Source organism: Oncorhynchus clarkii, chromosome 12 (genome assembly GCF_045791955.1).
Source record: "Oncorhynchus clarkii lewisi isolate Uvic-CL-2024 chromosome 12, UVic_Ocla_1.0, whole genome shotgun sequence".
NCBI classification, from domain to species: Eukaryota; Metazoa; Chordata; class Actinopteri; order Salmoniformes; family Salmonidae; genus Oncorhynchus; species Oncorhynchus clarkii.
Window position 1 is genome coordinate 37,366,972 of NC_092158.1, and position 13,554 is coordinate 37,380,525.

At 42.4% G+C, this 13,554-nt stretch overlaps 1 protein-coding gene across 2 annotated transcripts; it reads right to left on the reverse strand.

Moving 5' to 3' along the window:
- Positions 1-1,430: 1,430 nt before the first annotated feature.
- On the reverse strand, positions 1,431-13,544 carry LOC139423132 (arginyl-tRNA synthetase 1). Of its 2 annotated transcripts, none has more exons than XM_071174818.1 (15): positions 13,374-13,544; positions 11,831-11,965; positions 11,322-11,510; positions 10,928-11,036; positions 10,423-10,523; positions 10,209-10,330; positions 9,700-9,820; positions 9,322-9,451; positions 8,514-8,618; positions 8,095-8,273; positions 7,466-7,575; positions 6,592-6,697; positions 4,912-5,084; positions 3,634-3,881; positions 1,431-1,683 (listed from the first exon to the last, which is right to left on the reverse strand). In XM_071174818.1, exons 1-15 carry the CDS (start codon positions 13,416-13,418, stop codon positions 1,574-1,576), a joined length of 1,983 nt encoding a protein of 660 aa, XP_071030919.1. In that variant the 5' UTR covers positions 13,419-13,544; the 3' UTR covers positions 1,431-1,573. The 2 variants fall into 2 exon arrangements, with proteins under 2 accessions (XP_071030919.1, XP_071030920.1); XM_071174819.1 differs by lacking the exon at positions 13,374-13,544 and adding an exon at positions 12,830-13,265.
- Between the last annotated feature and the right edge of the window lie 10 nt (positions 13,545-13,554).

Below are 13,554 nucleotides of genomic sequence, written 5' to 3' on the forward strand. Positions count from 1 at the left end.
GTGAGCAACCACATGCTGTGGTACACTCAGTAAAGCCCTGGCAAGGGGCAAAAGTCTTCACACAGAAATGGCTGAAGTGGAAAGCCATGGTGGACACCCTTTGCTCCAATGGACCCAAGAGGACCAACTAAGTAAAGCCAGTTAAGTCACAAGCTGTGTGAAGTCACTGATGCACCTTGTTCATTGAACCTGCACAGAAAATATATAGTATTTAACCAACAAAGGAGCCCCTCCAACCATGACAGGATATTTGGCATTGAGACAAAGACAAACCGATTAGTCTTCTTGTTATTTCTCCTTCCCCTTGTTATCATGTGTAATTTAGAACTTAAGTCAAGTCTAATCAATATCTGGTCAGTCCACAGCTACCTGTGCAATGAGTAAATAATAAGCAATTGTCCATTTAGCTGGACAAATCAATTCCATTAATCACACAGCTGATTATCAGGATGGGACAAGGCATTCATCATTACTGTTCATTTAACCTTGGCGTGCAGGTAAATAGCCAAGGTGAGGATCTTCTACCACTGTCACTTGGGAGAACAACTGTTGTCCCCAAGTCTCTCTGTTGCTGACTCACACTTTAAGGCAAACTGTGCCTAGCCAAGCCAAGCTGTACATGGGCTGGATTTGGTACACATCCACCATAGTTGCTGGAACCACGCTGAAAAGGAAAAAGTAAAAAAAAATATATATATATATATATATATATATTCAGTCAGCATGTTTGTATCAGACCTAAAGTAATAATCATGCATTTGATTCTCTACTGTGAGGAAATTATGGAGGCTTTAATAAAACCGCAGATCAAATGTAATTGCATCAATACAATTAAAATTAATTTGAAAATCATTGCAATTTCATTACATTTTCAAAAATATATATAAAATGGGAGCAATAATTGCCTATTGATATGAAAATGGATTGAAAAGTCTACAATATGGTTAAAACACTGATTCAATATTTTTCAGGACAGGAAGGTCTACTGCACTTGGCTGTCCTCAAAGTGACCAATATCACAGGTGCATGGGTTACAAATATGTATATGGGTTTCAAGTCAGATGACAGATGGGGCAGCTGGACTAAGATGACAGAAAACCTTCTCACTGTTAGCCAAAATAATATGCTCTATTTAACCGTCCACACTGAAAGAAAGGATACATGTTAAGCTACTTATGCTCCCTTCGTTCACGACCGACCGACGTCTTTCATCTGAAATACTGTATTATTTGGCCGGGTCAGGATCGGCCCAGATTTACTGCAATAAACAAAGGTCAATCTCTAACACATACATCTCGAATCCCCGGTGCAATAATTGAGCTGTAGCCTAAGTCAGTATTGCTGTTTTGGCAGCCTCTCCAGACATTCCTCAATCTCTTGGTAGGTATTCTGACATTTAAATGGAGAATGATGAGCAGGGTGCCAGATCCTTTTTTTTTTTTTTTACAAGCAGTAATTTTTATTTTATTTGGTATACAGTAAGATCCCAGGTGACGTTAATGGGTTGAAGAGGCTTTTTTTTCTGTCGTCCGAGGAGATGGGAGGAGGGCATTGTGATGTCACTGTGATGAGGTCACATCCTGGAGACAGGGTTGATGCCCAGGATGTCGAAGCCTTTGGCCATGATGGCGGCAGTGGCATCACACAGGAGCATCCTCCACATGTTGACCTTTACCACCTCACCTGTCAAGAGACAGAGACAGAGAGAGAGATGGGTCAACACATAGATCGGAGGTCATTTCAATACCATAAAATTACATCCCAATAATAGAGCAGTCACTAAATCAATGATCCATGGGACAATCAGGAGATCCAATAGAAATTAAGCCAGAGGGAGGGCAAATTAAACAGACGAGTCATTATAGGACATGGACATTGATGTAATTGACAAACAATACCACTTCCCCTTCATTTACACTAACAAATCATCTGTTATTGTCATATTAGAGTCATTCAAGCACTTGGTAATGTCCATGCCATTGTCATCCAATGATATACATCCCTCTCAAAAGAGAGGGTGTTTTTGAGAACCACCCATAGGCTACTCATGAAAGACTGCCATTTGTCTGTAGACCAGAATTTGTATGGTTAAAACTCAATTTGGCCTTCATTGTTACTAAGGGTGGAAAACAAGCTGATATTCAGAATGTAATTCTTTAGAGTCTAGACATTGGGGGAGGTGTTAAACTGACATGGATTTTTTTTTAAAAGATCGTCATACTATGGATCATTTAGCTATTTTATTTAGAAAATAAGGTAACGCTTTAGGTATAAAAAAAATATTTTAAAAAAATATACATACATAAATATACATACATATATATATATATATATACAAATGATTTGATAAAAGATTGATGTTGACCTTTACTACTAAAGCCCATATAAACGCATTGAATAACATTCATAAATGGAAAAAAAGGTACAGTCAAAGAATAAATCATAAGAAACAAGTAAATAAATAAATATATATATATATATATATAAATAAATATATATATATATATATATATATATATATAAATATATATATATATATATATATATATATATATATATATATATATATATATATATATACACACACACATATATTTTATCTTTATTTAACTAGGTCAGTTAAGAACATTCTTATTTTCAATGACGGCCTGGAAACAGTGGGTTAAATGCCTTGTTCAGGCATACACACACACAGTAGCATTCCAGGTGAAGCTGGTTGAGAGAATGTCAAGAGTGCAAAGCTGTCAAGGCAAAGGGTGGTTTTATATTTGAATAATCTAAAATAGACAACATATTTTGATTTGGTTAACACTTTTGGTTACTACATGATTCCATATGTGTTATTTCATAGTTTTGATGTCTTCACTATTATTCTAGAGTGTAGAAAACAGTAAAAATAAAGAAAAACCCTGAAATGAGTCGGACGGTCCAAACTTTGCCTGGAACTGTACATAAAATATAATATCAGATATATATTTAACCCATGTTTTGGGGTAGGCACCTTCTTACTTCCATTAGTTTTTTTAAATACGGTACCGGTTACCTTCAGACGAGTGCCGTGACACTTGTGGGGTCGTGAGAACACGATCGTGTTCGTGAGAGTCTCCCCTTTCCATAGAGTTCCATAGTGTAGTGTGTGTCAATCAACTCTAGGGGGTTTATGTGCTATAATTCACACTCAATTTGGTTGCGAGGAGGTCTAACTTGGGCGCTAACTCCTGAGCAGAACGTTAGGCTAGCACTCTGTTGTATTTTAAACCCTGGGTAAATAGGACTTAACATTAGTGACGCAGCCCACCGTAGGGTAAATGCTTACAAATGCGAGTGGATGGGCTAACAACGTCACTTGCTCTCTGACACCTCTGACTGGTGTGGTTTGTGATTGTCCCTCACAATGGGATATTTAAGATTATTTGAGGCCAGCCGAAGTCTGGGGCTGTGCACGAAAGCAACTACCGAATGGCAAAGCCAAGAAAAATCACAGATTTTAAGAGTACTCCTAAAAGGGATATGTATAACCACCATTTAGTATGGACCATTGGATGGATGGATGTATAGATGAATGGAGACAGATCAACTAATAGAAAGACGGACACTTTCTCAGCCTCCATCATCCCAGTGTCTCTGCCCTACCTGTCTGGCGGTCCTTCTCGATACAGTAACAGCTGTCGTAGAACTCTGTGAAGGTCGTGGCCAGCTCATACAGGTAGTCACACAGCGTGTGGAGCAGCAGGTCATCCAGGATCTTCTGCAGGATCTCAGGGAAGCGCAGGAGACACTTGCCCAACTTCCACTCCTTGTCGTGTTCCAAGAGCACCTCCGTGGTCTCTGCTGCTTTACGGAGCGCTGCCTCGTCGATGTTAGCCAACCGGGCTATGGACCTGCAGACACAGGAGGGGAAGGGATATGTGAAGTAGGATATAAATGGCAGACCAGTTCCATTTTATAAAGTCTACCTATATTGTGATTACATTGTAACTAGGCAGGTTATCACATGATTAGAGCAACACGTGTTAGATGGGACTACAATTGACTTGAAAATCCCTGGTGATGCTGCAGATCCAGATATATTATGCTCCAGCGAACGGAACTCTTGGACAGATGAAATTGCAAGAATCTGTCAAGGCTCACATAGAATTACGTGACTACGAGCAGCAGTAGTTCCTGGTTTAGGGTTTGAATCATTGATTATTTGGACGAATCAGGATGCGGCGAAGGCAGTGCTTAAACTGGCACAGTGACTTTCAAGCTTGTGTGAGGATGATAAACGGTTTCCACAGCCACAAAGTCAAAATTGTCTATATCATAAACGCCAACATTACCTTTTTGGCCATGATAAACATGAGTGAAATTAGCAGAAGGGAGGGGTTTGGCCCAGAGTTTCCGTTTGCGAGGGAGGAGACTTTGCTTCCTTCCTTTGCACAAAGGTAATCACAATTGTTAATGGCATTTCCCCCCCAGAAGTAAAACAGGAAATGATAAACTTACGTGAGATAACTTTACTTCTGGGTAACCGAGATTAGTTGGAGCATGATGCCGGCTATCAAAAGAGACTATATCTGATCCTGACTGGGACTGACAGTGAACCAAATGATCCCAGAACAATGCCATTGTGTTCTTTGGCTATCTACAACCGCAGATCCACAAGATGAGCAGCATCCGGGGTTTCAAACCCAATGCTCAAACAAGCGTGTGTAACCCCAGTTCCCCTCCACAGCAGGAGCCACCGCCACCTGTGAGTGCACTATTCACTTAGTCTGTTACCATTGACCACTCTGAACAAGACGGCTTTTCCCCTCTGCACTCATGTACAGATAAATGGAGACAGATTGGGGGCGTGGCCACTCTGGGTTAATACCACCAGGGGACTGTAAGGGTAGGGGGTGAGTGTAGTTCCCAGGGATGGCTCACCTGATGCGGGTGAAGGCGTAGAGGAGGTAGGCGGCCGTGTTGCCCCGGTCATCCAGCATTTTGTCGAAGGAGAACACGTAGTCGTTGATGCGGTTGTGAGACAGGTCGGCATACTTGATGCAGCCGAACGCCACCGAACGCTGGGCCTTGGTCAGATCCTCCGTGCTCAGAACCTGGGGCACACAGACATCTTATGATCAGAGTTACAGCCAATCAGCATGTGTTCAGTCACTTGGTATCGGAGATGGGTTACAACTTGTAGTTGAAATACTGTATTGCTATGAGTTGGACCTGGCATTCTGACATCCATGTCGAGTCAAATCTCCTTTTATGTATGGACAGGCTCACAAGTACCGAGAGAGAGTGGATTGTGTTCTTTAGCATTTGTATGTATAGGATTTGTGTGCTTGAGTGTTTTGAGCAGGGCGGGTTTATTCTAATGAGGTTGGGACAAACAAATCAAATGTTATTTGTCACATGCGCCAAATACAACAATGCAGACCTTACCGTGAAATGCTTACTTACAAGCCCTTAACCAACAATGCAGTTTGAATAAAATAGAGTTAAGAAAATATTTACTAAATAAATAAACTAAATTAGGCTGTACACAAGGGGTACCGACACCCAGTCAATGTGTGGGGGGGTACAGGTTAGTCAAGGTAACTTGTACATGAAGGTAGGAGTAAAGTGACGATGCATAGATAATAAACAGTGAGTAGCAGCAATGTAAAAACAAAGGGGGGGGGGGTCAGGATGCTCTCGATGGTGCAGCTGTAGAACTTTTTGATGATCAAAGGATCCATGCCAAATCTTTTCAGTCCCCTGAGGGGGAAAAGGCTTTGTCGTGACCTCTTCACAACATTCTTGGTCGTCCGGAACAGCTGGTTCTCTCATGCATGCTTCATGTGGCAGGGTTGGGCGCGTGGCCAGCTCTATGGTGCCAATGATGCTACGTAGGGGCCTGGAGAGAAACGGGCTGAGGGGGGTACGCTTACTGCACTGACAAAATAAAAAGATCTCAGAATAGATCTGAGTTGGCTCCCTCAGCCGGCGTTTGCTTAATTGATTACGCCCTAGGGAACAGGGCAATTATACGCCCACTAACTTTTCCGCATAATTTAATGCAGCGTGTGTAACTTTCGATATCCTTGACAATTATAGGCTTAGCAAAAACATATCAGCCAAACCACACTTCAGAGGACCTCTTCTTTCTTCATAGAAACAAACACAAGTAATAGGATCAGAAAAAAAGAGGCGGCTGCGATTTGCAGGCAGACAGCTATGCCAGGTGGAAGCAGTATGCGTTTCTGTATCCCAAAAGCCTTTAGAACACAAAGATTAGAGAGAGAGGCATCGTTCACAGTGCTGTGTTCAACGCAGGAGACAATCTCCAAGAGCAGTAGCTGTTTGTTCTCTGTTTAAAACTCAAAATGGACTCACTGTTGTGCTTCAGTAAAGACTTCACACAGCCAGGCTAGTTTCACACTCATTAGTAAGATGACTGTTCAGGCTGTAGTAATGACGTTTTCTACACTCTCCTGTCAGTGTTTGGGTGGGTGTGGCGCACTTTCGTCCCAGCCAAGTACTATCAATTATCACACCTGATTTGGCCCTGCGAAGAGTTGAAGAGTTTATGGCTATTCAGTAATGTTGGAAAGACAGGCAGCATCCATTTTTCACCTTGTCCCTGTCCTTCTCCTTGAGTTTGTCCATGGACCTCTTCAGGCCTTCATCCAGCAGATCCATCAGCCTCACCGTGTCCCCGGAGCGAGTCTTAAACTTCTTTCTGTGGACAAACAGACAAAGAAAACACTCAGGCCCTGTTCAAATCCACTTCAAAAACACCTCCTTCCTTCACCACGAATAGAACATAAGTACTGTTCCACTTACATGGCTCTATCCAATCATGTTCAATGAATGAAATCATGTTAAATTAGTGATCATGAGAAAGGAAGTGTGCTTTTCCACTTTCCCGTATTGGACTGTGACCAGCGTTTGACAGTGCTTCAGCTTCCTCCCAGCCTACAGCAAAGTACCAGGTGCTAACCACCACTTAGTTGGCTCCTCTCACCTCCCCTACAGCCTCTTACGACCAACACAACACATTCTCTGGTTGTGTTTGATGTTTTATTAATGCACTAGGTGACATTATCTGCTCGGTAACGATACTCCGAGTAGCCATACACAATTGGCCAATAGAGCAAATAATGGACAAATAATGGACAAATAAAAGCTAAGTGTGCTAATTCAATAGGCTGCTGAGGCCAGAAGTGGGTTTGTATTCTCTTGGACGGCCCAGTACAGTATACTGAGCTATGAACACTAAATTAGGCATGTGTCTGTGATTGTTGGGAGTATGCCAATCTGGGTCGCATTCATTAGGCACCAAATGGAAGAAAATGTACTGAAACAGGGGGGGCACCCTGGACTTGCCCAATAAGAATCACTAATTTTTGTTTTCTGTTGCAAACTCTTTTAAAACTGTTTTATTGTTGTGTGCCCTAATGAATAGGACCCTGGAAAAAAATGACTGAAATAATTTGTAGGTACTCACTTGTCCTCTCCCAGCACCACTCCGAAACCAGCGTGCTCCACTCGTGTCACATTGGGGTCGTACCAGCCAATCATCTGAGCCGCTGCAAACACTACCTGGAAGTGGGTGCCCTGTTGTGAAGAAAAACAGACATGCACATAATAAACTACAGTTACAAAAAATAATAATAATAATAATAATTTGAACACCAGTTGAATGTTTCGACATAGTTTGACAGGCTATTAGTGACGGTGAGCCTAATGATTTAGCATGTACGATCCATTCCAGTAGAAACTTCAACAGCATAAAAATGACAGTGAACACTTAGACAACGCAATGCTTGTGGTCATGAACTACAGTGAGTGGGCAGCACTCTGAAGTCCCCTACTCATACCTGTCCTTGACAGTGTTCTCACAGAGAAACCAAGACACAGACAGCTGACCCCAAGTGGATTACATTTTCAGCAGGTGACACCGTTGGTGTCAAAGCTAGGATCTCACAACAGAGGGCACAACAGAGGTAGCATGGTCCCAAATTTGTTGGTCACAAATGCTGTCCTTGTCAAAGCCAAACATGTATTGCATGACAATGAGTAGGCATGATATCACAAACAGACTGGCACTCAGACTTCCCTCCACACCCTTCTCACCTGGCCGCTGTCCGTCACGTAGATGATGATGTCTGCCTTCTCGTCAAAGAGCCGGTGGCGCAGGGCGGCCAGGTCTGATGTGTCGTAGGTGTAGCCACCATCAGACTTTACCACCGTCAGGGGGATCTGCTGGCCCGGGGCAAACACTATCTTACGGCCCTCATCCATCTCCACCAGGCCTGGAGGGAGGAAAGGAGGGAAAGAGAGCGAGTGATTGAGTAAAAAATGAGTGCGAGTATTGCTGAGACAACAGTGCCCCCTTCTGGTCACATAGGCCAACTACAGACAACTGCACAGTACAGCAACCAACCTGAGCCGAAGAGTACATGATGTCCTTCTAGCGCAATTTGAATAAGCTGAAAATCAACTGAATGACAACGTAAAGCTATCTTTGTTTTGATTGATTCAAACTGAATGACCTTTGGCCTCAAACTCTTTGACCACGGCGGTCATCTTCTCCTGGTAGAAGGACTCTCCTCTCTCGATGATCTGGATGTCCAGACAGTTGTAGACCTTCTGGAATTCTACGAGAGACAAAGACAAGAGTTGGAGGGTAAATCTCTGTTAGAGTACAGTAGCAACACCAGGGGAATATCAGTACTAAACACACTGCATGTCTTTGGATGAGACTCGAGGAAATGAAGTCACTCATTCAATGGGGGAAAAAAAGAGAAAAGGATGAAGCAACCTAATTGCCCTTCCTCAGCTGGGTCTCTGTGGGGACTGATGGCTGATAAAGGCATTGAAAACATATTGTCTCTCTCTATCTTCCTATCTATCACGTCAAGGTTTAAATCCTTCCAGAGATCGCACACAGTATGGAGAGCTGTGACCTGTCAGAGGTCCAATGCCTCATGCCTGCCATGACCTTTATCATACACACAAATTAAACAAAACTGACAATAGAGCAGTCACCACGAAAACTAGTGTGAAGAACCTCATCACCCCATGTGAACCTCCCATTTTGAAGATTTGAAAAACTCCATGACGCTGATAAACATCAAACAGTCCAATATGGCCAATGCCACAACTTCATCTGTGTGTCTGATTGTGACATTTCATTCAAAGCTAAACTACTGCAGCCTATATCTTTATTTTTGTGATTTTACTTGTGCTAAATAAATGTTATATTTGACTCTTCACAGTACTTGGCATAAGGTCTAACTACCCCTAGATCAAAGCCTTTATAATACATTTGGACTTTCATCATCCATTCATCGCACCCACCATTCCTGGAAACGTCACAGATGAGGTTCCATCCTTTGATGAAAGCTGGGTCTTTGCTCTGCAGTTTGACCACACACTGGTAGGCCCTCTTCTTAAAGTCCTCCTCCTCGTCAAAACGCTTCTTAGACTCCTGGGACACACAGACAGGGAGGAATCACTCATATCAGCAGGGGAGAAAATAGGTAACATATCTGATGACAACTAGTGAGGAACAGAATGTATTGTATGTCTAGGATAGTCTACACAACTCAAACGTTGGCCAGAAGAAAGGACATGCCATGTCTGAGGCCATACCCTTGTCCTTTTCTTTTTTTAAACCCACCACCTCCATCTAGTGGTCAACTTTATAGAAAAAGCAGCTGTTTTGGGTGGACTCACTTTGTAGAAGGCCTGCAGGTCTCCGATAGGAGGGGATACGGTCAGGTAGTTTGGGAACTTGTCTTGCAGGTGAGCGATGAGCATCCCAAACTGGGTGCCCCAGTCCCCTACGTGATTCAGCCTGGGGTACAAAACACAAATAAATGTAGTGATGACATGGTAAACAAACACACACACACAAAAAAGGATATACTGCAGGGCAGGATGTCACATAAATAAACTAGCATACGGTGTAATGTAGGGGTGACTCTGGCTCAGTTGGCATTAATTTGGCTCAGTCATGGTATATTAGTGACTGGCATTTGCTACAGCTGTTTAATAATGTACCATAAATACTATACACACATTCATAGGTTTTTGTTTAGGTACTGTTTTATTACCATTTATTTTACCATGTACTTTAAGTAAACACCTGGTCATTTCTGTACCATAAAATAAAGTGTTACCAGTACACTTCAAAAAGATAAACTGAAGTTGTATTTATACGTCATATTGACTGACGTACTGACCTCAAGACGTCGTAGCCCAGGAACTCAAAGAGACGACACATGCTGTCCCCAATGATTGTGGAGCGCAGGTGACCTACGTGCATCTCCTTGGCGATGTTAGGAGATGAGAAGTCCACAACCACCTAGAAAACCCAAACACACAGAAGATTCATCCCCACATTTAAAAAGGGAAAAGGGCAACGGTTGGGTCTGTAAAAGCAGGCTGTTCGCCTACCTTCTTCTTGCTCTCTAAGGGAGGAGGTTGGACACCGTTGAGTAGCAGGTTGGTCAGCAGTTTGGACACAAACGATCTCTTAAGGTGAACATTGATGAACCCTGAGGGTACAAAAAGCAATGTAACAGCCCTCAGTTCATTGAGCACATGACTATAATCAATTAAATCTAGAATCCTTAGTTGCTGCATCCATTTTTGGACTTTGAAATTAATTATATATACCCATTGATTCTTGAAGAATATAACTTATAAATGCCTCATGAGCTCAAACTGTAATACCCCTACAGAACCCAAAATAAGCTTGCTTTGCTCCATTGTTCGTAAACTATGTAAATGTGAACAAACACGGTATATAGCCTTATAACATGGTTAAAACGATATCATGGATGGTCATCTATAGCTCAGACTATGAATTTCAGAGTGGTCACATTTCTCCAGGTCCATCCCTCAGCTTTGTGTTTGTTTCAACTAAGGACAATCTTAAATATTGTATGCGGGCAAAAACCTGGTCCAGCTATTTCTGTCTTCTCAATGAGCTCATTGTCAGGAATGTTCTGCTGAATATTCTCAGCGATCTGCCTGGGGTTCACTTTCAGGCCCTTTGATTTCATCATCTGAAACACAAGTCCAAAACAATTACACTCCCATTTCATTCACCACCTAACAGCTCAAATGAATGTTGAGTTGTTGATATTTAGGCTATATGCTAAACTCTCTCAGAAAGAGCAATCGATAGGCTGAAAGAAAGAGTTAGAGAGCGATCAGTGGGGGAGCGATCAGAGGGACAGCAAGACAACACAAACACATATCAAAACAGGTAAGAAATTAAGAGTGAGTGTAAAAGAGATTCAGAGAAAATAAGAGTAAGAGAATAAGATCCATCAGTGTTCTAGGCCCACCTGGGCCATGGCCATAGCGCTGTTACACTGGTAGTCCCCAAACTTGGCCTGCTGGTTGGGGGTGACGGCCAGGGGAGGGTTCTCCAGGTCGGGACAGGCCTCCCGGATGGCCTCCCCAAAGATCTCCTGCAGGCGCTGGTTGATGTTCATCATGGTTTTACTACACTGGCTCCTCTCCTCCTGCAGACTCTGGATAGAGAAAATAGACAGAGCGCACTACAATACAATGTATAGAGGACAACCTATAAAGGCAACCCAGAATCTCTCCTCCCCTTCCACAGGATCTTTGGGGCAGAGCATAGAGAGACAACCCTTCAGTAGAACTTATAGAGCAACTCAGCCTCTGTCTCTCTCTCACCCTATCTTCTGACCAGTAATGAAAGAGGACATAACAGGTGAAACTAAGCATTTAGTCACCTCCTGTGTGCATGAACAAGAACGATATCTCGATCCCATAACATTAATGTAGCTAGAGCGGCGTGTGGAAATTCCTACTAGTGATCACTCACCCTTTTGAGGACATTGAGGCGGTATTTGAGCTTGGCATTCTCCTCTCTCAGCCCATCCAGGTGCGAGGACAAACCCAGGCCCTGTGGGTTCTTCAGGCTCTCGAGCTCTGCAGTCAGGGAATGGATCTCCAGCTCCTAGACGGAGAAATGGTTCACAGTCAACAAAATGTCCTGCCTCTACGACATTGGTTGAGGTACAATGTGCAGTGTATGACAATATTCAGGCCTTTGACTCATAAACTAAGGCTTAGGTACTGATATCAGCACAGATTGAGGAAATCAGATGTCACGTCCGTCAGAACAAAATTGAAACCATCAGCTAGCTAGCAAATAATTGTCTATTACAGAACAATGTTGATTTAATATGATTATTATCAGTAAATAGATGGGAAGGGCGCACACTGCATCTTCCTTCATCATCAACATCAGAGGTGTTTTCAAGACAACTGGGAACTTTATATATATATTTTTTTTTTAAACTAGGTCAAATCATGACGTCAGTGATCTTCAGGTTGAAAGTCGGAGCTCTAGAAAGATGCCCGACTTTCAATTCCGAGTTGGATGACCGTTCAAAACTATTTTTCCCATTCAGATCTTGATTTTTTCCTGAGTTCCCAGTTGTTCTGAATGCGGCATGAGTGACAGCTGACTTACCTGTTACCTGTCCATTGGTGTAAAAGTACTACTATTTATATATTTGACAACTTTTACTTTACAACATTCCTAATGAAAATAATGTACTTTTTACTCCATACATTTTCCCTGACACACCCAAAAGTACTCGTTACATTTTGAATGCTTATCAGGACAGAAAAATTGTCCAATTTACACACTTATCAAGAAAACACTTCTGCCTCTGATCTGTGAGTCTCACTAAACACACATGCTTCGTTTGTCATTATAAACTGGGTGGTTTAATCCCTGAATGCTGATTAACTATTTTAGCAATTACATTTACTTTTGATGCTTAACAGGTTCAGTATATTTAAAACCACTTACTTTTACTCAAGTAACTAACTGCCGAGTGGTGCAGCGGTCTAAGGCTTTCAATCTCAGTGCTAGAGGCGTCACTACAGACATCCTGGTTCGAATCCACCCTGTATCACAACCAACAGTGATTGGGAGTCTCATAGGACGGCGCACATTGGCCCAGCGTCGTCCGGGTTTGGCCGGTGTAGGCCGTCATTGTAAACAAGCATTTATTCTTAACTGACTTGCCTAGTAAATAAAATAAAAATGATTGAGTCGTTTTCTATTAAAGGTATATTTACTTTTAGTATGACAATTGGGTCATTTTTTCATACGCAGAGAGCGAGACTGGCCGGCTAGAATACCACAAAGATAACACTTTAGCCTGAATTCACGTTTTATAGCAGCTAGCAAGCTGCTGCAACGTTTAGCTAGTTACAAGCAGAACTACAAGTTGGCTAGCCACACATTACGTCAGCAACTAGCCCACATGTCCACGTTAGCGAAGCTACACTTGCTTAATTTCATTGCATTATTGCAAACCAAGAGGTATACGTAAAGTATCAGAGCTGACCTGCTGTTGAATTCGGGACGTGTAACCAGCCACAGGATCTCCCATTTTCAGTAAAGTATAGAACAGTAAATTAGCGTTTGCTTCTGTTGCTAAATTACTTTCTTTTGAATGCGAGTTGAACCCGGCTTAGATGAGGAAGAGGCATTGAAGTTAAATGTCGGAAATTCCATTTACCGCCCTC